The sequence below is a fragment of the Dipodomys ordii genome, unplaced genomic scaffold (assembly GCF_000151885.1).
Source record: "Dipodomys ordii isolate 6190 unplaced genomic scaffold, Dord_2.0 Scaffold82, whole genome shotgun sequence".
In the NCBI taxonomy this organism is placed as follows: Eukaryota; Metazoa; Chordata; class Mammalia; order Rodentia; family Heteromyidae; genus Dipodomys; species Dipodomys ordii.
This window is the reverse complement of record NW_012267298.1, coordinates 12,258,444-12,278,808: the sequence shown is the minus strand read 5'-3', so window position 1 is coordinate 12,278,808 and position 20,365 is coordinate 12,258,444. Positions and strand designations below refer to the sequence as shown.

At 63.8% G+C, this 20,365-nt stretch overlaps 2 protein-coding genes across 4 annotated transcripts in view; both read right to left on the bottom strand.

Annotated features, from left to right (window-relative positions):
• Positions 1-20,365, bottom strand: part of Adgrb1 (adhesion G protein-coupled receptor B1) — a 65,418-nt gene that overhangs the window by 9,974 nt on the left and 35,079 nt on the right. The window contains exons 21-27 of the mRNA XM_013025143.1: positions 16,897-17,017; positions 14,911-15,014; positions 10,708-10,810; positions 9,884-10,034; positions 9,311-9,380; positions 8,339-8,405; positions 6,804-6,889 (exon numbers count right to left, since the gene is read on the bottom strand). Coding sequence (XP_012880597.1) covers positions 6,804-6,889; positions 8,339-8,405; positions 9,311-9,380; positions 9,884-10,034; positions 10,708-10,810; positions 14,911-15,014; positions 16,897-17,017 — 702 coding nt within the window. The remainder of the gene's footprint in view (positions 1-6,803; positions 6,890-8,338; positions 8,406-9,310; positions 9,381-9,883; positions 10,035-10,707; positions 10,811-14,910; positions 15,015-16,896; positions 17,018-20,365) is intronic.
• LOC105992361 (oviduct-specific glycoprotein-like) lies at positions 12,134-13,439 on the bottom strand. Of its 3 annotated transcripts, none has more exons than XM_013025213.1 (5): positions 13,254-13,439; positions 12,783-12,887; positions 12,579-12,665; positions 12,408-12,452; positions 12,134-12,368 (listed from the first exon to the last, which is right to left on the bottom strand). In XM_013025213.1, exons 1-5 carry the CDS (start codon positions 13,422-13,424, stop codon positions 12,177-12,179), a joined length of 600 nt encoding a protein of 199 aa, XP_012880667.1. In that variant the 5' UTR covers positions 13,425-13,439; the 3' UTR covers positions 12,134-12,176. The 3 variants fall into 3 exon arrangements, with proteins under 3 accessions (XP_012880667.1, XP_012880666.1, XP_012880668.1); XM_013025212.1 differs by having other exon boundaries at positions 12,408-12,523; positions 12,602-12,665; XM_013025214.1 differs by lacking the exon at positions 12,579-12,665 and having other exon boundaries at positions 12,408-12,523; positions 12,809-12,887.

Genomic DNA, 20,365 nt, shown 5'->3' with positions numbered 1-20,365 from the left:
GTCCTGTTCCGGTGACCCTGTCCTGGTGAGCTGCCAGTCTCGCTGCAGTGTCCCCACCCGACTCAGCTGCCGCTGCCTCCCCGGCTCCGCCCAGCCAAGGCCTCCTGGGTCTCAGACTCAGCCCTGCGTGTTCCCTGCCACTGAGGCTGGGTGGGTGGGGCAGTGGCCTGCAGAGCTGCGGTGGGCATAGGGGCTTACAAAGCCCACACATCACCACCTTTGACCAACGCCCCTCTCGGCCTCCGTCCCCCCTCCAGGTCAGCGGGCCCCTCATCCCCTTGCTTCACTTGGGAAGCTATGGCCCTCACTCCCTCCTGGCCTGCCCCTGCGTCTTCTCTGACTCCCAACAGGGGCCAGGTGTGCGGCTGACATCTTCAGACTAGCAGCTGGCCTGCGGCCGGGGGGGGGTCTGTCAATGACTCCCCCGAGTGCACTGCTTCCACAGTGGGGCTGTGTGGGGTGCAGGCAAGCACAGAAAGATCTGGAAAGGTGCACAGCAGCCCGACATGAAAGGAGCCAAGAGCTGCTGAAGGAAGGTTGGGGTGGGGGCCCGGGTCACTGCCCCCACTGCTCATGTGTGTGTGCAGGAGCTCCACACACCCTGCTCAGGGGGGTCCAGCCCTCAGGCCCCTGACTTCCTGGGGCAGAGGGTCATGGGGGCTCTAGGAGCAGCTGCAATGCTTGCTGGGCCCACACCCATGTCCCACAGGGAACCCTGGACTCAAGCCCAGCGGGGAGCAGGCATGGAGGGGCCAGCGCCCAGGATGCCATTACTCTGACTCGAATATTTGCAAGTCACATACACAGTGCCTTATCCACGTGCACACGCTCACACATGTGCACACACCATCACTCACACCCATGCCCCATGCGCACACTTGCCCACTTGAGTTCTCATAATATTCTCCATGCATGTACTCTCCATGTGTGGACTCTGCACATGCCGAGTCTCCCACCTGTGCCCCTGACCACACATGCACACACCTGCACGCAGTCAGGTGCACACACTGCATGCTTGCACTCACATAGGCTCACTGCTCACGCATGCACACACCTGCACGCAGCCAGTCACATGCATACACTGCAAGCTTGCTCTCACATAGGCTCACTGCCCACACATGCACACACTGCATGTTTGCACTCACATGGGCTCACTGCCCACACCTGCACGCAGCCAGTCACATGCACACACTGCATGCTTGCTCTCACATAGGCTCACTGCTCACACATGCACATACCTGCACGCAGCCAGTCACATGCACACACCTGCACGCACTCACATGTACACACTGCAAGCTTGTACTCACAGAGGCTCACTGCCCACACATGCACACACCTGCACGCAGCCAGTCACATGCACACACTGCAAGCTTGTACACACACAGGCTCACAGATCACACATGCACATACCTGCACGCAGCCAGTCACATGTACACACTGCATGCACTCACATGTACACACTACATGCTTGCTCTCACATAGGCTCACTGCCCACACATGCACACACTGCATGCTTGCACTCACACACTGCATGCTTGCACTCACAGGCTCACTGCTCACACATTCACACATCTGCACACAGCCAGTCACATGCACACACTGCATGGTTGCACTCACACAGGCTCACTGCTCACACATGCACACACCTGCATGCAGTCAGGTACACACACTGCATGCTTGTACTCACACAGGCTCACTGCCCACACATGCACACACCTGCACGCACTCACATGTACTCACTACATGCTTGCACTCACATAGGCTCACTGCTCATACATGCACACACCTACATGCAGTCACATGCACACACCTGCACACAGCCAGTCACATGCACACACTGCAAGCTTGCACTCATACAGGCTTACTGCCCACACATGCACATACCTGTACACAGTCAGGTACACATACTACATGCTTGCACTCACACAGGCTCACTGCTCACACATGCACACACCTGCACGCAGCCAGTCACATGCACACAGTGCATGGTTGCACTCAGGCTCACTGCCCACACATGCACATACCTGCACACTGCACACAGTCACATGCACACACCTGCATGCAGCCAGTCACGTGTACACGCTGCACACTTGCACTCAGGCTCACTGCCCACATATGCACACACCTGCACACAGTCATGTGCACACACTGCATGCTTGCTCTCACACAGGCTCACTGCTCACACATGTACACACCTGCATGCAGTCACATGCACACGCTGCATGCTTGCTCTCACATAGGCTCACTGCCCACACATGCACACGCCTGCACGCGGCCAGTCATGTGTACTTGCTGCACACTTGCACTCACACAGGCTCACTCAGCTCCAGAACGCCCTCTCACACACACTTGCTGGGGACACTGCCTCTCAGCAGGCTGAGTGCAGGGGAGGGCGCTCGGGGTGCAGTGCACAGACCTGCCCACCCCCACTTGTGTCAAGTGCCTCCCTCAGCCTGGCACTCAGAGGACAGGAGCCGGAGGCAGAGGACAGGGCGCTGCCCCCCAACCCTGACGGGAATGGCTGAAATGAAAGCAAATAAAGAAAAAATATAAAACAAAGAAATCTGACTTTGGAGAGTGCGGACTTGCAGGGCTGCCTGGTGGGGGGGGGTGGGCACTAGTGAGGCATTCCTGGTAGCGTGGGAGGGAGGTGGCGTGGGAGGGAGGTGGCGTGGGACATGGGGAGGCTCCACGCTCAGCACACGGGAGTGGGCGCACAGGCGGCCAACTGTCAGGGAAATCAAAAGGCTGAAGCGAAAGCAAACTGGGCAACAGAAAAGTGCAAAACCAGCTAGGCGGCTGCAGCTCTCGGCCAGCTGAGAGACCCAGTCTAGGGTGTGGGGCGCATGTGGACAGGGGACCCAGGGCTGGAAGGCAAGGCAGGCAGCCTGAGCTGCAGGTGCCGGTGTCTGGCTGACTGCGGCTCTCACACGTACACAGAGCAGCAGGCCCCCAAAGAAGCCCATGCCACCGCTTCGTCCTGTGCAGCTTTATCTGTGTGGCCACCCTATGAGGACAGGCCCGGCTGCCAGCGCTGTGAAGGGCTCATCAGAAGGGGGGCCCTTCCGCCTTCATCTGACCTGGGCAGCACGTCCTGCAGGTGTAACTGCGAGGTGCACGTACGCATGACCAGGGTGCCTGTCTGTGCCAGGAGAGGGTAGCTACCAGCCCAGAGCGTCCACAGTGAGTTCCTGCACACCCTCCACCCGCTAGTCACACTCCTAAACCTCAGTTTACCCAGCTGGAAGACAGAAACAGAAAACAGAATGTGTCTCGATGGTTACTCTAAGAGCAGGGCACAAAGATGGGCTGGGGAGTGCTCGGCACACCACAGCCCTGACGGCTAGAGCGGCTGCAGTCTGTGGGCTGTGTGGCGTGGGGCCCAAACGTGGAGTGCTGGGGCCTCTTTGGAGTGTGTCCAAGGTCCCGCAGTGGTGTGGGAGGGGGGCAGGTGTCCCGCAGTGGTGTGGGAGGGGGGCAGGTGTCCCGCAGTGGTGTGGGAGGGGGGCAGGTGTCCCGCAGTGGTGTGGAAGGGGGGCAGGTGTCTCACAGTGTGTGTGTGGCAGGTGTCCTGCAGTGTGTGTATGTGTCAGGCATCCCGCAGTGTGTGTGTGTATGTGTCAGGTGTCCCGCAGTGTGTGTGTGTGTCAGGTGTCCCACAGTGTGTGTGTATGTGTCAGGTGTCCCGCAGTGTGTGTGTGTGTATGTGTCAGGTGTCCCGCAGTGTGTGTGTGTGTGTGTGTGTGTGTCAGGTGTCCCGCAGTGTGTGTGTGTGTCAGGTGTCCCGCAGTGGGTGTGTGTGTGTGTGTGTGTGTGTGTGTGTGTGTGTGTGTGTCAGGTGTCCCGCAGTGTGTGTGTGTGTCAGGTGTCCCGCAGTGGGTGTGTGTGTGTGTGTGGCAGGTGTCCCGCAGTGTGTGTGTGTGTGTGTGGCAGGTGTCCCGCAGTGTGTGTGTATGTGTCAGGTGTCCCGCAGTGTGTGTGTGTGTGTGTCAGGTGTCCCGCAGCGTGTGTGTGTGTATGTGGCAGGTGTCCCGCAGTGTGTGTGTGTGTGTGTATGTGGCAGGTGTCCTGCAGTGTGTGTGTGTGTGTATGTGGCAGGTGTCCCGCAGTGTGTGTGTGTATGTGGCAGGTGTCCTGCAGTGTGTGTGTGTGTGTGTATGTGGCAGGTGTCCTGCAGTGTGTGTGTGTATGTGTCAGGTGTCCCACAGTGTGTGGGGTCCCGCAGTGTGTGTGTGGGGGTCCCGCAGTGTGTGTGGGGTCCCGCAGTGTGTGTGGGGGTCCTGCAGTGTGTGTGTGGGGTCCCGCAGTGTGTGTGGGGGTCCCGCAGTGTGTGTGGGGGTCCCGCAGTGTGTGTGGGGTCCCGCAGTGTGGGGGGGGTCCCGCAGTGTGTGTGTGGGGGTCCCGCAGTGTGTGTGTGGGGGTCCCGCAGTGTGTGTGTGGGGGTCCCGCAGTGTGTGTGGGGGGCCCGCAGTGTGTGTGGGGGGCCCGCAGTGTGTGTGTGGGGGTCCCGCAGTGTGTGGGGGGGCCCGCAGTGTGTGTGGGGGGCCCGCAGTGTGTGTGGGGGGCCCGCAGTGTGTGTGTGGGGTCCCGCAGTGTGTGGGGGTCCCGCAGTGTGTGTGGGGGGTCCCGCAGTGTGTGTGGGGGGCCCGCAGTGTGTGGGGGGCCCGCAGTATGTGTGGGGGGTCCCGCAGTGTGTGTGGGGTCCCGCAGTGTGTGTGTGGGGTCCCGCAGTGTGTGTGGGGGGCCCGCAGTGTGTGGGGGGCCCGCAGTATGTGTGGGGGTCCCGCAGTGTGTGTGGGGTCCCGCAGTGTGTGTGGGTCCCGCAGTGTGTGGGGGGGTCCCGCAGTGTGTGTGGGGGTCCCGCAGTGTGTGTGGGGTCCCGCAGTGTGTGTGGGGGTCCCGCAGTGTGTGTGGGGTCCCGCAGTGTGTGTGTGGGGTCCCGCAGTGTGTGGGGGTCCCACAGTGTGTGTGGGGGTCCCGCAGTGTGGGTGGTAGGAAGGCCCGCAGTGTGTGGGGGGGTCCCGGAGTGTGTGTGGGGGTCCCGCAGTGTGTGTGTGGGGGTCCCGCAGTGTGTGTGGGGTCTCGCAGTGTGTGGGGGGTCCCGCAGTGTGTGTGGGGGTCCCGCAGTGTGTGTGTGGGGGTCCCGCAGTGTGTGGGGGGTCCCGCAGTGTGTGTGGGGGGTCCCACAGTGTGTGTGTGGGGGCCCGCAGTGTGTGTGGGGGCCCCGCAGTGTGGGTGGGGGTCTCGCAGTGTGTGTGGGGGGGCCCGCAGTGTGTGTGGGGGGCCCGCAGTGTGTGGGGGGTCCCGCAGTGTGTGTGGGGGGGTCCCGCAGTGTGTGGGGGTCCCGCAGTGTGTGTGTGGGGTCCCGCAGTGTGTGGGGGTCCCACAGTGTGTGGGGGGTCCCACAGTGTGCGTGGTAGGAAGGCCCGCAGTGTGTGGGGGGGTCCCGGAGTGTGTGGGGGGCCCACAGTGTGTGTGGGGGTCCCTCAGTTTGTGTGTGGGGGTCCCGCAGTGTGTGTGTGGGGGTCCCGCAGTGTGTGTGGGGGTCCCACAGTGTGTGGGGGGTCCCGCAGTGTGTGGGGGTCCCACAGTGTGTGTGGGGGGTCCCGCAGTGTGTGTGGGGTCCCGCAGTGTGGGTGGGGGTCCCACAGTGTGTGGGGGTCCCGCAGTGTGTGGGGGTCCCGCAGTGTGTGTGGGGTCCCGCAGTGTGTGGGGTCCCGCAGTGTGTGTGTGGGGGTCCGCAGTGTGTGTGTGGGGGTCCGCAGTGTGTGTGTGGGGGTCCCGCAGTGTGTGGGGGTCCCACAGTGTGTGTGGGGTCCCGCAGTGTGTGTGTGGGGTCCCGCAGTGTGTGTGGGGGTCCCGCAGTGTGTGTGGGTCCCGCAGTGTGTGGGGGTCCCGCAGTGTGTGTGTGGGGGTCCCGCAGTGTGTGTGGGGGGGTCCCGCAGTGTGTGTGGGGGTCCCACAGTGTGTGTGGGGTCCCGCAGTGTGTGGGGGTCCCGCAGTGTGTGGGGGGTCCTGCAGTGTGTGGGGGTCCCGCAGTGTGGGTGGGGGTCCCGCAGTGTGGGTGGTAGGAAGGCCCGCAGAAGGCTGCTCCATCTTGCGCCTCACAGACCAGGATTGAGAGCAGGGAATGAGGGCCGGGCCTCCGCCGCAGAGATGCTGAGCTCCGAGCCCGGAACCTCCCCCACACCTGCTGTACAGGGTCCCAAGACAGGACCCAGCAGCACCAGGGGGATTTCTGCTGCTTCTGCTCACAGGGGAGAGCAGGAGGGGCCAGGAAGAGACAGAGACAGAGACACCAAGCAAGACTGGCACAGAGGGGGGCAGGGGAGGACCCCACGCAGATACCAGCGGCAGGACAGAGACAGAGCGGGCAGGGGAGGAAGAGGGCTTCAGGGAGGTGGGGCTTCCACCCAGCCTCCTGCAACCCTACTGGTGCCAGGGCCATTCTGTTCTCCTGGCCAGGCACGCCATTGGTGCCCAAGGGCCCCTCCCCTGCTCAGACTGTCCTCCACAGAAACCCATGGTGAGCAGCAGGGGGCCCCTGGCCAAACAGCCCGTGAGCAAACTCTAGTCTGGGGATCTCACAGAACCGCCCCCCCCCGCCCCCCGTAACAACAGACAGAGAAGCAGAGGCAGCGCGTGAGGCGGGCCTGGCTGCGTCTCTGAGGGACCTCAGCTCTGCAGGGTCAGAGGGGGTGGCGGGGCTCTGCAGTGGCGGGGCTCAGCGCGGGCAGGCGGGCAGGCAGGAGCTGGGACTTCCCAGCTCATGGTGGCGAGGTGCGAGGGCAGCCCGGGCCTACCCTGCCCGCTCCTTCAGCTTCTTGTCCGTGATGCCATCTTTGGACACGAGCTTGTTGAAGACCAGGATCCCGATGACCATGTTCACCTGCCGGGCAGAGGCGGGCATGGGCCAGGTAGCCAGGTGCCCAGCTGCCCGGCAGCTAGCTGCAGCCACGCACCGGTGCTTGGTACAGCACCAAGGTCACTCCAGCGCTGCCACCAGGAAGACCCATGGCTGGCCAGTGAGGAGCCTCAGCGAGTGGCACCCCTGCCCGGCCTCCCCCTACCCCGCCTCCCCCCTGCCCTACCTTTCCCCTGCTCCACCCCTGCCTCAGCTCCAGGTGACTCCGCCACTCCACCCAGGGTCCTCAGCTCAAGACAGGAGCTGGGGCTGTGCCCCACGAGCCAGCTCTGAACCCTGGGGACCCCGAGTGTCTCTCCCCGGCCATCTGCTTGCTCCTCACCTCCAGGCAAAGAACTGCAGGCCCCTGGGTTCACACTACAGAAAGGGTGACTCGGCCCTAGTCCCCAGCCGGGCCCCTGGGGTTCGAGATGGGGCGCCTAGAACTCCAGAGTCCACACACATGTCCATGGGTCTGCCTGCTAGGGTGTGGCCCGGCTGACTAACTGCTGAGGAGGAAAGGGTGGGCGGTCCTGGTCCCCACTAGCAGTCAGCAGCAGGCTCCACACAGCCCCATCCTGGAGGGACGGCTGCCGTGGGGGCGGGGGTGAGGCCCAGCACAGACAGAGCTCCAACCTAGTCGGCCACACACCCCTTCCAGCCTCCACCCTTAAATGGCACCAGGCCCCACAGAGGCACTGCCAGGTGCTGGGTGTCCTGGCCTCGTCCATCTGGGCAACTCTGAAGAGTAAGAAACAGGGGTCCACCCCATGGATGCTGCCAACTGCCTCTGTCCACCGCCTCAGACTCCATCACATCCTGCAGGCCAGCCGCCCAGGGCCGCTTGTCCACAAGTCCAGCCTGTGCTGAGCTCCTACTATAACGGGTGGAGCAAGCTACAGCAGAACCCTTCTCAGCTGGGTCTGCAGTCCTGGGGCTCCCTGTCTGTCCACGGTCCTGGGGCTCCCTGTCTGCCACGGTCCTGGGGCTCCTTGGTTTGTCGCCCCGGGGCAGGTATGGGAACTGGGCTCGGTGCCAGGCAGTGAAGAGGTCCATGGCCCTGGGCAGGCTCCCATCCCTGAGACAAGCAGCTCCCGCCCACAGCACCCTGGGTACTGGGGGCTGGGAGTGGATGCCTGTGACCTGGACCTAAGATGCATTCTCCCTTGGCTCCATTGTTCACCTGTCACCCACCCCATTTCTAATCACCAACCAAGCCTGCACTGTTCAATGATTAGGCGAACTGTGCTCATTCAGAGCCAATTCCCTGCCCTACCCCAGCAGCCTGCCATGTGGTCAGAGGGGCTGGGAGCAGGCCCCTCTGTGACCCCACACCCCGGGGCGGGGCCCCAAGCAATGTCTCCGCCAGGGTAGCCCAGAGGCAGGTGAGCCGAGGGGCAGGAGTGGGGAGGGAGGGGGCGGGCAGGCCAGTACCAGCACGACGGCGGCAGCAGGTCCCACGAAGGCATAGAGCAGTCCCCCCTCCAGCGAGAGCCAGCAGCTGCGGAGGAGACTGGAGGTCAGTGCCGTTCCCAGGCAGAGATGTGTGGGAAGGTCAGGGGCTGGGGAGGGAGCTGCCCTCCTACATGCAGGGCGCGTGGTGCACATGGTTCTCCGGAGCCTCCACTTACAGATGAGAAACGGGCCCAGCACTGGGGACAGGCCCGCTCAGAACCCCCATCTCCCCTCCAGAGGCTCGCACTCGTTCCTGACCTGGCATCAGGGGTCCCCTAGCCTCAGCTCCAGGCTATGCGCTCACACCCTGGCTGGCCTGGTGCATGCCAGTCCCCGCTCCCACTCCCTGGACCGCTGGCAGCCATGGGGACACTCGGTGTGCTGCAGGGTCTCCACCTGGGTCCTGGCCCGTCGCCCCCCCCCCACGTGGCAGCGCTAGCCATGCCCCCACTCTGCTCCCTCTCCTGCATCTCCACAGGTCTCTGTTCCTCCCCAGCCCCATCCTGAGCACATGGTCTTCCCACTGTACCAGGAGGCCCAGACTCCTTCAGGGTAGCCCCAAGTGCTTTGGTTGGCTCTCAAGGCCCCAGGACCTGGCCCAGGCAGCAGAACTGCTGTCTGTGGAACGGACTAATGCCTGCCCTGCAGTGAGGGTACTGGGAGTGGGGGTGTCTGCTGTGTCTGACTGTTCTGGGGCCTCCTCTTCGCCACGCTTGCATACGGAGGGTGACCCCCACGATCCCCCAGTTAGATGGGTCCACACCATCTTACCCTACCTGTAGACTAGGCAGAGGCTGGCCAGCTGGGTGCAAGGGCTCACCTCTGGGCCCCGGGAGCAGTGTAGACACTGCCAGGCCAGCCAGGGGAGGCCTGGCCAGCCCACACACCTTGCGGGCTGCAGGAGGCGTGGGATGCCATGTGGCCGTCCTGTGCCCCACCTGCCCAACTCACTAGTTCATGGTGCTGTAGCCTTTGGCCTTGGTGAATCCCACAGAGATGGCCACCACCAGCGCAGGGAGCCCTGAAGAAGGACCGGAAGGAGGGACATCAACCCCACCCCCAATCTACCCCTGACCCCGTCACCTCCACCTGTGGGGGGAGGGGGAGGAGGAGGCTGTGAGTTCTCCCCTCCCCGCGGCCCCCCGCACCGGTGGACAAGGGGGAAAGGCTGTGCCTTTGATGTCCCCGACAGACAGGGACACCGAGTGCCAGGGCTGGGCAGTGGACAGACGGGACAATGAGGAGAATGAGACGCCCGGTTATCAAGGAAATGAAAAGGCCAAGTCCACATAAAACAGGCATTGTGTTCATTCAGCGTAAGCATGAACAGGACAGGCAGACACCACCGGACGGCTTGTCCAGTCAGAGTGGCCTGACTGCCACGCGTGCCCGGCAGGCCTAGGAAGGGGCAGGAAGCACCGGCAGGAAGGACGGGGACGAGGACGGGGGCGCCGGGGCACTCAGCGTGCAGCCACCCCTGCGCCCACCCTGCCACCCGCCCTCTCCCTGGCCACCCCCGCTCACCCCAGCCCAGGCAGAGGAAGCGCTTGCGGACGAGCCGGCTCCGGAGGCGGCCGGTGACAGCCATGTAGGACTGCCAGGCCTCGGTGAGCACCCAGCAGAAGGAGGACAGGAAGAAGAAGTGCAGGAAGGCCGCCACCAGCGTGCACACCACCTGGACAGCGGGCGTCCAGGAAGGCTGGGCAGGTGCCCTCTGGCCCTGGCCAGCCCCCCAGTGGGCTCCTGGCACTGCCAGGAGCAGCCTAAGGCCAGGCCCTCAGCCGGCACCCACAAGTCCCTAGGGAGGTGGGGAGCGAGACCCAAGCTCCCACAGTGGGGGTGCCAGGTGGATGTGGGGGCTGAAGCTGCCAGTCAGGGCATGTGAGATCTATGAACTGCCAGGAACACACACCCCTGCTCTCCAGCTCCTACCAAGTGACAGCCCAGGGCTCCTGCAGAAGCCCCAGTTCAAGCCCCCCGTTGGGCAGGCAGTGACGTGGAAGCCGAGAGGGCACGTCCAAGCCAAGGTCTCACAGCCCGTCACAGACAAACTGACCGTGCTGCAAACGGCGGTCCTGAGGCAGACCTCCTCCTCTCTCTCCCCCTGTGGTACCTCCGACCCCACCCATCAAGGCAGCCCCTTGAGGAAGCAGAGGCCCCTCTCCCAGGCTGGGCCAGCCAAGGACGGTCTAGGGACCACAGGATGGGGTACAGAGGTGCAAGCAGAGGGGCCCCACCAGGAACTGCCAGGCACCACGCCGCCCAGGGTGGGAGCCCTGCAGGGGGCGCCCTCCCCCCATCTAAGATGAGGCGCGCTCACAGCGGTCCACAGTCTGCAGGCAGCCTACCTTGTTGCGGGTCTGGGTCTGCCCGATGAGGATGAGAGCGTTGGAGGAGATGATGGACAAGCAGAAGTTGATGAGGATGACAGAGCGCTCGGAGCGGATGTACCTGCAGAGAGCACACGACCTGAGCCTGGCACCCCGTGGGACCTCATCCACGCAGGAGCCAGGGACGTGTGTCATTCTCCAGGCCCAGATCTGCCCTTTCTCCCAACCATCACGCCACCTCCGTTATCGATGCCACCACCACCACCACCACCTCCACCATCACCACGTCCATCACTACCACCTCCACCACCACCACCATCACCTCCACCATCAGCAACTCCACCACCACCACCACCATCTACCACCTCCATCACCACCACCTCCACCATCAGCAACTCCACCACCACCACCTCCACCACCACCTCCATCACCACCACCATCCACCACCATCCACCATCAGCAACTCCACCACCACCACCACCTCCACCATCCACCACCTCCATCACCACCACCACCACCACCTCCACCACCATCACCTCCATCATCAGCAACTCCACCACCACCTCCATCCACCATCAGCAACACCAGCACCAGCACCACCACCACCTCCACCATCAGCAACTCCACCACCACCATTCAACATCAGCAACACCACCACCACCATCCACCACCACCACCTGCATCACCACCACCTCCATCATCAGCCACTCCACCACCACCACCACCACCACCACCACCTCCTCCATCACCACCATCCACCATCAGCAACACCACTACCACCACCACCACCTCAACCACCACCACCTCCACCATCACTACCATCACCTCCAGCATCAGCAACTCCACCACCACCACCTCCATCACCACCACCTCCATCATCAGCCACTCCACCACCACCACCTCCACCATCAGCAACTTCACCACCACCACCATCCACCATCAGCAACACTAGCACCAGCACCAGCACCACCTCCACCATCACTATCATCACCACCTCCACCATCAGCAACTCTACCACCACCATCCAACATCAGGAACACCACCACCACCATCCACCACCACCTCCACCACCACCACCTCCAGCACCACCACCTTCACCATCAGCAACTCCACCACCACCTCCATCACCACCACATCTACTATCAGCAACTCCATCACCACATCTACCACCACTACCACAGTCACCTACATCTTCACTACCCACCACCTCTGTTACCACCAGGGCCACCAGCACCTCTGCCATCTCCACCATCACAAACAACACCATCCACCAGGGCCACCTCCATCACCACCAACTCACCACCACCACCAGCACCTGCACCACAACCCCAACACCCCATCTCCACCTCCACCATCACCATCTCCACCATCACTAACACCACCATCACCTCCACCATGGCCACCACCATCACCACCAACACCACAACCACCAGCACCTGTCCCACAACCCCAACATGCCATCTCCACCTCCACCATCACCATCTCCATCACCACACCAGTATTACCATCACCTCCCTCATTACCATCACCACAAACATCAACACTACCAGCACAACCATTACCAGCATCACCACAATCACCACCACTTCCACCATCATCACTGTCACACTGTCACCTGACCCCGTCACCACCTCCACCATCATCAATGTCACACTGTCACCTGATCCCATCACCACCTCCTCCATCATCACTGTCACACGGTCACCTGACCCCGTCACCACCATCATCACTGTCACACTGTCACCTGACCCTGTCACCACCTCCTCCATCATCACTGTCACACTGTCACCTGACCCCATCACCACCTCCACCATCATCACTGTCACACTGTCACCTGACACCATCACCACCATCATCACTGTCACACTGTCATCTGACCCCATCACCACCATCATCACTGTCACACTGTCACCTGACCCTGTCACCACCTCCTCCATCATCACTGTCACACTGTCACCTGACCCCATCACCACCTCCTCCATCATCACTGTCACACGGTCACCTGACCCCGTCACCACCATCATCACTGTCACACGGTCACCTGACCCCATCACCACCATCATCACTGTCACACTGTCACCTGACCCCATCACCACCATCATCACTGTCACACTGTCACCTGACCCTGTCACCACCTCCTCCATCATCACTGTCACACGGTCACCTGACCCCATCACCACCTCCATCATCACTGTCACCTGACCCTGTAACCACCTCCTCCATCATCACTGTCACACTGTCACCTGACCCCATCACCACCATCATCACTGTCACACTGTCACCTGACCCCGTCACCACCTCCTCCATCATCACTGTCACACTGTCACCTGACCCCATCACCACCATCATCACTGTCACACTGTCACCTGACCCCATCACCACCTCTCCATCATCACTGTCACACTGTCACCTGACCCTGTAACAACCTCCACCATCATCACTGTCACACTGTCACCTGACCCCATCACCACCATCATCACTGTCACACTGTCACCTGACCCCATCACCACCATCATCACTGTCACACTGTCACCTGACCCCATCACCACCATCATCACTGTCACACTGTCACCTGACCCCATCACCACCTCCTCCATCATCACTGTCACACTGTCACCTGACCCCATCACCACCTCCTCCATCATCACTGTCACACTGTCACCTGACCCCGTCACCACCTCCACCATCATCACTGTCACACTGTCACCTGACCCCGTCACCACCTCCACCATCATCACTGTCACACTGTCACCTGACCCCACCTCCACCATCATCACTGTCACACTGTCACCTGACCCCGTCACCACCTCCACCATCATCACTGTCACACGGTCACCTGACCCCGTCACCACCTCCACCATCATCACTGTCACACTGTCACCTGACCCCATCACCACCATCATCACTGTCACACTGTCACCTGACCCCATCACCACCATCATCACTGTCACACTGTCACCTGACCCCATCACCACCTCCACCATCATCACTGTCACACGGTCACCTGACCCCATCACCACCTCCACCATCATCACTGTCACACGGTCACCTGACCCCATCACCACCTCCACCATCATCACTGTCACACGGTCACCTGACCCCGTCACCACCATCATCACTGTCACACTGTCACCTGACCCCATCACCACCTCCACCATCATCACTGTCACACTGTCACCTGACCCCGTCACCACCTCCACCATCATCACTGTCACACTGTCACCTGACCCCGTCACCACCTCCACCATCATCACTGTCACACGGTCACCCCATAACTAGCTCCACTGTTATCACTGTCCCTGTAACACTGTCACCTGACTCCTGCCACCACCGCTGTGGTTCTTGGGAATCTAGAGCCGTCAGGTGTAGCAGGGGCCACTGCTGAGCCTGGGCGGCCCGGCCATGGCTCTGACCAGCTGTGGGAGCCTCAGCGGGCTGACTGAGCTCCCTGTGGGTCCCCCACTTTCTCGGGGGGCTGTGTCAGCACTGTCTGTCCTGTAGCTCTGGGGCATCATGCTGGCCACAGTATGGTTGAGGGAGGTGCTTTGAAAACCATCAGAGCTGGAGTTCAGAGCCTCTGAGCCCCAACCCCAGGGAGAGAAAGGGCCCCACGGGAGGAGCAGTGGGCAATCTGGCCTTGGATGGGACAGTGACTGCCGGGTCACCAGAAGGGCTGGTCATGTGCCCCTTTCCTACCAGCCCATCGACCTTCTGCTGGCCTCAGGCGGCGGCCGATGAAGAACAGCCACCATCCGGAAGCAGCCAAGCCTCCGCTCAGCCCCTGGGGCGGTGGCCGGCGCCCAGCGACCTTGAGCTCACCATCCCTGCTCCCAGCTGCTCAGTGGGGCTGGACTGGACACAGGTGGGCCTGGAGACGCCACAGATCTGCATAGAGGTGAGGGCCCAGCGCCCCCCCCCCAGCCTGCAGCTGCCCCTCGCCAGCTTCTACGCACACGTCCCTCACTGCCGCTCTGTGGCCTACACGCCCCAGCAGGCCTGCAGAGGTCGACTGTCCCTGCTGCTCTGCACAGCCCGAGGGCGGCGTGAGCAGAGGTTTCAGGCCCAGGCCAGCTCCTGCGTTGGAGTGGCGGTCCTGCAGGCTCACGCGTGAGGATGCGCGGGGGCGCAGGCCTCCTGGGAGCCCCAGGCGGGTGAGGGGAAGGTGCCTCGTGTGCCCGGAGGCGTGCGGACCGCCCCCACAGGACCCCCGGCGGCACCCACCTCCACACGGACACGTAGATGATGACCAGCATGAGCAGGGTGAGCGAGGACACACCGCAGCCCACGATCAGCGTCACCGACGGCACGGCGGCCTTCTCCATGGTCTGGAACCAGAAGAGACGCGGGAGTGAGACACCGCCCGCACGTCCATGCTGGGTGTGGGGGGGGCCCGGCCAAGGCTGCGCGCGTCCCCAGGGTCCTGGCCCTCCTGCCAGCCCGCCAGCCCAGCGCCTGAGGCCTGGCTGGGCCGGGCCTGAGGGAGGGTGACCTCCACTCTGCGGTTATAGCCATCCACCCGGTTCCACCTCCTCACAGCCCTGCCGCTTCAGGGAGACGCTGCCACACCCCATCACAGCCGGGCCTGGGCAGGCAGCTCTCGAGAGTGGACACAGAGCTCGGGTCCCAGCCAGAGCCTGCCCCCCTCCCCACCGCCAGCCTCTGACCACCCTCTCCCCACTCGCCAGAGCTCTCTTCTTTCCTCCAACCCTCTGCTCCGGCTGGGACCTCGGTATATCTCTGTCGTTGCTGTCCCCTCCGAGCCACACAGGCTCGGAGTCCCCCCCCAACTTGCTGCAAAGGCCCTGGGGTGGCCTCTTTCCTCCCACCCCCAGCCCTGTTGCTGGAGCTCACTCCTCCACTCCCATGGGGCTCCGGCCTCAGCTCGTCCTGTTTGACATGGGCCAGGCTGATGCTCCCCCTTTGCCCACCCCGCGTGGGCCAGACTGGCAGACCCTCCCCTACCTCCTACCTCCCAGCTCCGCCGGAGCTGCCAAGCTCCTCTCAGCTTATGCAAGGATGCGCTCACACGCCGAGCGTGGAGTGCAGAGCAGAGCGCCCACAACCCACAGCCCACACCCGGAGCTTCGGGTGTCCCAGGCCACGGGGAAGCCAGGTTGAGGAGGAAAAGCAGCAGCCTCCTCCCTCCCAGCTGGGTTCCCAGCCGGACGACGGCCTTGGGAAGGGGGCCCAGGCAGCACGCCCCTCAACCCAGTGCCCAGCTGCCCCCTATGTCTGACTCACCGGCCGTCCCCCGAGCGGCCCCTGCTCAGGAGCCCACCACACAGACGAGGACCCACTCACCCACTCCTCCCAGGAAGATGGTGTCCTGGGGGCCTGCATTGTCCTTCCTACAGCCTGTTCCACCCCTCTGGGCCACCCCAAGATGCAGGCCCCACCCTGCGGGGGCCGCCTGTCCCCTGAGGCCCAGCCCCAGCGGGCACCGCTGTCACTGAGGGTGACGGCAGGGTCCAGGGCAGCGTCCTGGCACGCTGAAGAGTCCCAGGCCACCCAGGGGGACAAGGGTCCTGGAGGCACCCCCGCCGGGGACCCAGCCCCAGCACGGGCCCACAGTGGACTCCCACGTGCAGAGCTAGGGGCTGGGGTGGGAACGGGGAGGGGCCGCGGTGGGACCCAGCCCGGGGGAGGGGGGATGGGCTCTGCCCTCCCGAAAACCTCAGTGCCCATCAGCCAGCTCTGGCCCCTGCCCAGTGGCTGCAGCCCAGGGCGGGCACACAGAGGTGACACCACGTGCTCCCAACAAAGCAGCACCCCTCCTCTCGGGGTCCCAGCACCTGGGGCTCAGGACCCCATGGGGCCACCTCTGTGCTGACCGTTCATCCGCAGAGCCTCTGGCCTTGGCAGGACCTGCCCTCCGAGGGTGGAGAGACGCAGCCTGTCTCCCTGCCCCTCCCCCCTCCAGGACATGGGCGGCCTGAGACGGCCTACCTGCCTGGCGTGGCACAGCCAGACACCTGACCTGCCCACACCCGTACCCGAGCCACACATACACCTGGCACAAGTGCGCCAGGCACCAGCCCAGGGCCCCCCGAGCCCAGCCCACGCCTCACACATGCTGGGCAGCGTGGCTCCCGTCTGCTCCTCTAGAAGGAGGTGATGCTGGAAAGCAGGCAACCCCCCTACCCCCGCCCACCGTCCTAGGCCTCTGAGCTCAGCCGCAGAGTCACGTGACCAGCCAGAGGGTGGTACCCTCTGTGACAGCAACGCGGCCGGGTGGACACCTGCCAGGTACCGCGCCGCACAGTGGCGGGCCTCTGGGGCCGGATCCTCCACCCCGTGTGCCCTCACCCAGGAGAAACGGAGGCCCAGCCTGGGAGGAGGCTGGTGGACAGGGACAGGTTGGGGGCAGCATGGGCAGCAGATATTCCAAGGCCACGGGCAGGTCGCAGGTGGCCGAGCAAGTGGCCTGTGCTGGTGCCGTGGTTGGCTCCAGTCCCGGTTTCCACAGCCATCTGCCTGTCTGCCCTCGACAGGTCTGGCAGCTCGCACGCCTGTCCACCCGCTGTCATGGATCGCTCCGGACAGTCCCCACCCGGCCCAGAGTGGTGTGGAGGGGACTGGTGGCAGCCTGCAGCTCAGGGTGATCAGAACTCCAACCGGATGGGAAAGGCAAGACTGTAAAGCTAAAGAGCAAGAGACAGACAGTCCCAACTTCCATGGGAAGGAGGCCGAACCTGGCCAGAGCATGGCAGGAGAGCAGCTCCCATGCCAAGCTCAGTGCTGCCCCGGGGCCTTTGCACAGACCGCTCCTGCTGCTCAGTACCCTTCTCCTGACCTTCCTGGGAACTCTTCCCTCAGCCGAGAAGTTCACTACCTCCTAGAGGACCTCAAAACACCACGAGAGCCAGATTTCAGGCTCTGGGCCCCAGTGCCTGCCCTTGGTCGCTCTGGTCCTGGTCATGCCCCCCCCCCCAGCCTTCCCTGTTTGCTGTTGAGTTACTGCTGGTTCTGCCCCTGAACTCCCTACTGAGGTCCACTGTGGAACTCTGCACGGCCCCGGCCCTGAGGAGTGACTTCGGCCCTGCCGTCCCCACACCAGCTGAGGACCCAGAATGCTCCACACGCTTCCCGAAACCCCAAGTCCCGGACACAGCCACAGATGAAATCACGGACGTGGCCCAGGCCGCCCGGCGCCGGGCTGAAGACACGCACACGCGGACGTCTGCCCCTGGCCGCGTCCCGGCTGGGCGGGCCGGCCACCTGCGGACAGCCGCACCGACACCGCGCGGATGCCCGGCAGGCGCGTCGGACGTGTCAGGCACCCTGCACGCCCGCACGCCCGGCTCTCCCACTCAGGTGTGACTCATGACTCAGAGCAGCTACTCACCTTCCGCAGTCCCGGCCCGCAGCCTCAGCCCACGCCCTGGCCAGGGCCAGCCCCGGGCGCTCCGAGGCCCGGGGCACCTCACCTCCACTGCCATCTCAGGGCCTCGTCTGGGTGGTGGTCCCGGGGAAGACCCCTTGACGGGCACCGCCGCCTGCCCGCCCACCCAGCCCCTCGCCCGCCGCCCGCCTCCCGTGGCCTGGCCTTCCTCTGCTACCATCCTGTGGCCCTCAGGATGGACGGGAGCCCTCCCCCGGCTGGGGCCTTGCCAGTACGGCCTGCTCCACCTCTCCTGACCCCGAGCCCCACACCTGACTCCCATGTTCTGTCCTCGACAGCTGGTGACTTTGTCACCTCCCTGGATAGCTGGGGTTGGCTGATGAATTCACGCACATCCCTCAGAACCCTGCTCTGAGTGTGCATGTGCACTCGCATGCACACGCATGCACACACACGCACACACACTCCCAGGACCCAGCTCTGAGCCTCCCGATGCACACCCTCTCCTGTAAACCCCTCCCAAGGGGAAGGAGGCTGCCTGTAGCTCCCCACCCTCCCCTCCTGCAGCCTGGCTACCCCTGGCTTGAGTATCGGACGAGCCCAGCCAGGGGCGGTGTAGGGGGCGGCGCAGGGGCGGCGTGGGATCTCACTTGAGCTCCCAGGATTCAGAGCGGTTAGTGCTGGGGGTGTCACACAGGTCAGGGGCCTGCTAGGTGGCCGCAGGTCTCATTCGCCCCCAGGGCCAGCACGGGTGGGAGGGAGGGGAAGGGAGCCAGGGCATGGGCGGCCGGAGAGCTGCTGAGCTCCAGGTGGAGGCCGAGTCCCCGGTTCCCCTCCCAGCCCCCTCGGCACTCAGGCCCAGGCTGGACCACACCAGGAACCCACAGCCTAGCTAGATGACCACCCCTTACAGATGAGGGGCCGAGGCTCAGGGAGGCTGGCGGACAGCCTCTGGTTGGAGGCTGGTGTGTGGCTGAGGCCTTGACTATCCTGTGTAGGATTTGGGGCCAGGGTCCCAACACCCAGCACACAAGCCTCTATGACCGCCAGCCTGATACTGGAAGCCCCAGGAGAGCCCTGACCCCCACCACATGAAGCCGACTCAACTGCATCTGTCCCTCCCTGAGGAGCAGCCTCCTCTCTCCTGCGGGTAGCTGGCACCCTTGGCTTTGCCTGGAGGCCCCGGGACTGAGCCCACCACTTTCTCCCCAGTGGCATGAGTGCATGACCCGGCCACCACACATTCCGGGACTCGGCCTGTGCCCACAGTGCTCCTCCCGCAAACCTCTGAGACATGGGGTCTCCAGGAGGGAGACCCAGGCTCAGGGGGAGGGAATGCCAGCCGCGGTCACAGTGTATAAGGGACAAGCCTGTATCGCTGGTGCCCAGTGCTGACCTACTACAGCCTGACCCTGACCTGGGAGAAGGGGACCCGGGACAGAACCGCCATTCTCCCTGTGTGTCCTGCTCATGCACCCCAAGGAAGAGCTGCCCCTGGGGAGCACAGCCTGGCCCTGTGTGGTCCATGCGGTCCAGGTCGCCTGCAAGGACCGGGGGGGGGGGAGGGGGCATGCGGCGGCAGCCTGCTGCCTTCATGTGTGTGTGCCATCTACATGGAGCCTCTGGGGTGGGCCCTGAGGATGCCGGGAATGTGGACCCTGCTCTGCCCACTCACACCAAGCCCTCCAGGCCCCTCCTGGGCCTCTGCTCCCCACCTGCCCTCCAAGTTCCATGGCAGCGACTTACAGGCCCCTCTGGCTCTGACCCACCAGCACCTCCGAAGGGCACGACCTGCCCTTCCCACTCTTCAGAGAGGAGGCGGGAGGGCCCCCCACCCGGAGGCTGGAGCTTCAGCTCCGGGAGGGCTCGGCCACAGCACCCCACAGCCAAGGACGGGGTCCTGTGCGGGCTGGCCCTGCCGGCGCCCCAGGCCCAGGCAGAGGCAGGGTGAGCCCCCAGCAGCTGCCCAGCAGGGGCTGGGCCACCCCGGCCGCCCGTCCTGTCCCATGGGCCAGCCCGGCACCCAGGCCCTGCCGGCTGGCCGCCCTGGATGCGTCACCATGGAAACCGGCAGCCCCCACAAGAATCACAGGAACAAAAAGGAGGCCCCGGAGACAGTGGGGCCCGCCTGGGGACTTGGGCCGGGCCCAGCAGCCTCAGCCACCCCCGGAGCCCTGCCTGGGAACGCGGGGTGGGGGGGCACGGCCACCTCCGCTCACCAAGGCTCCACTGAAGGTGCTGCAGCACCCGGGGCCCGGAGAAGCAGGCAGCGGCTTCCCCGGCCGGGCAGGTGCCCCCAGTGTGGGGGTGCAGCCCGGTGCCTCCCGGCCCGGC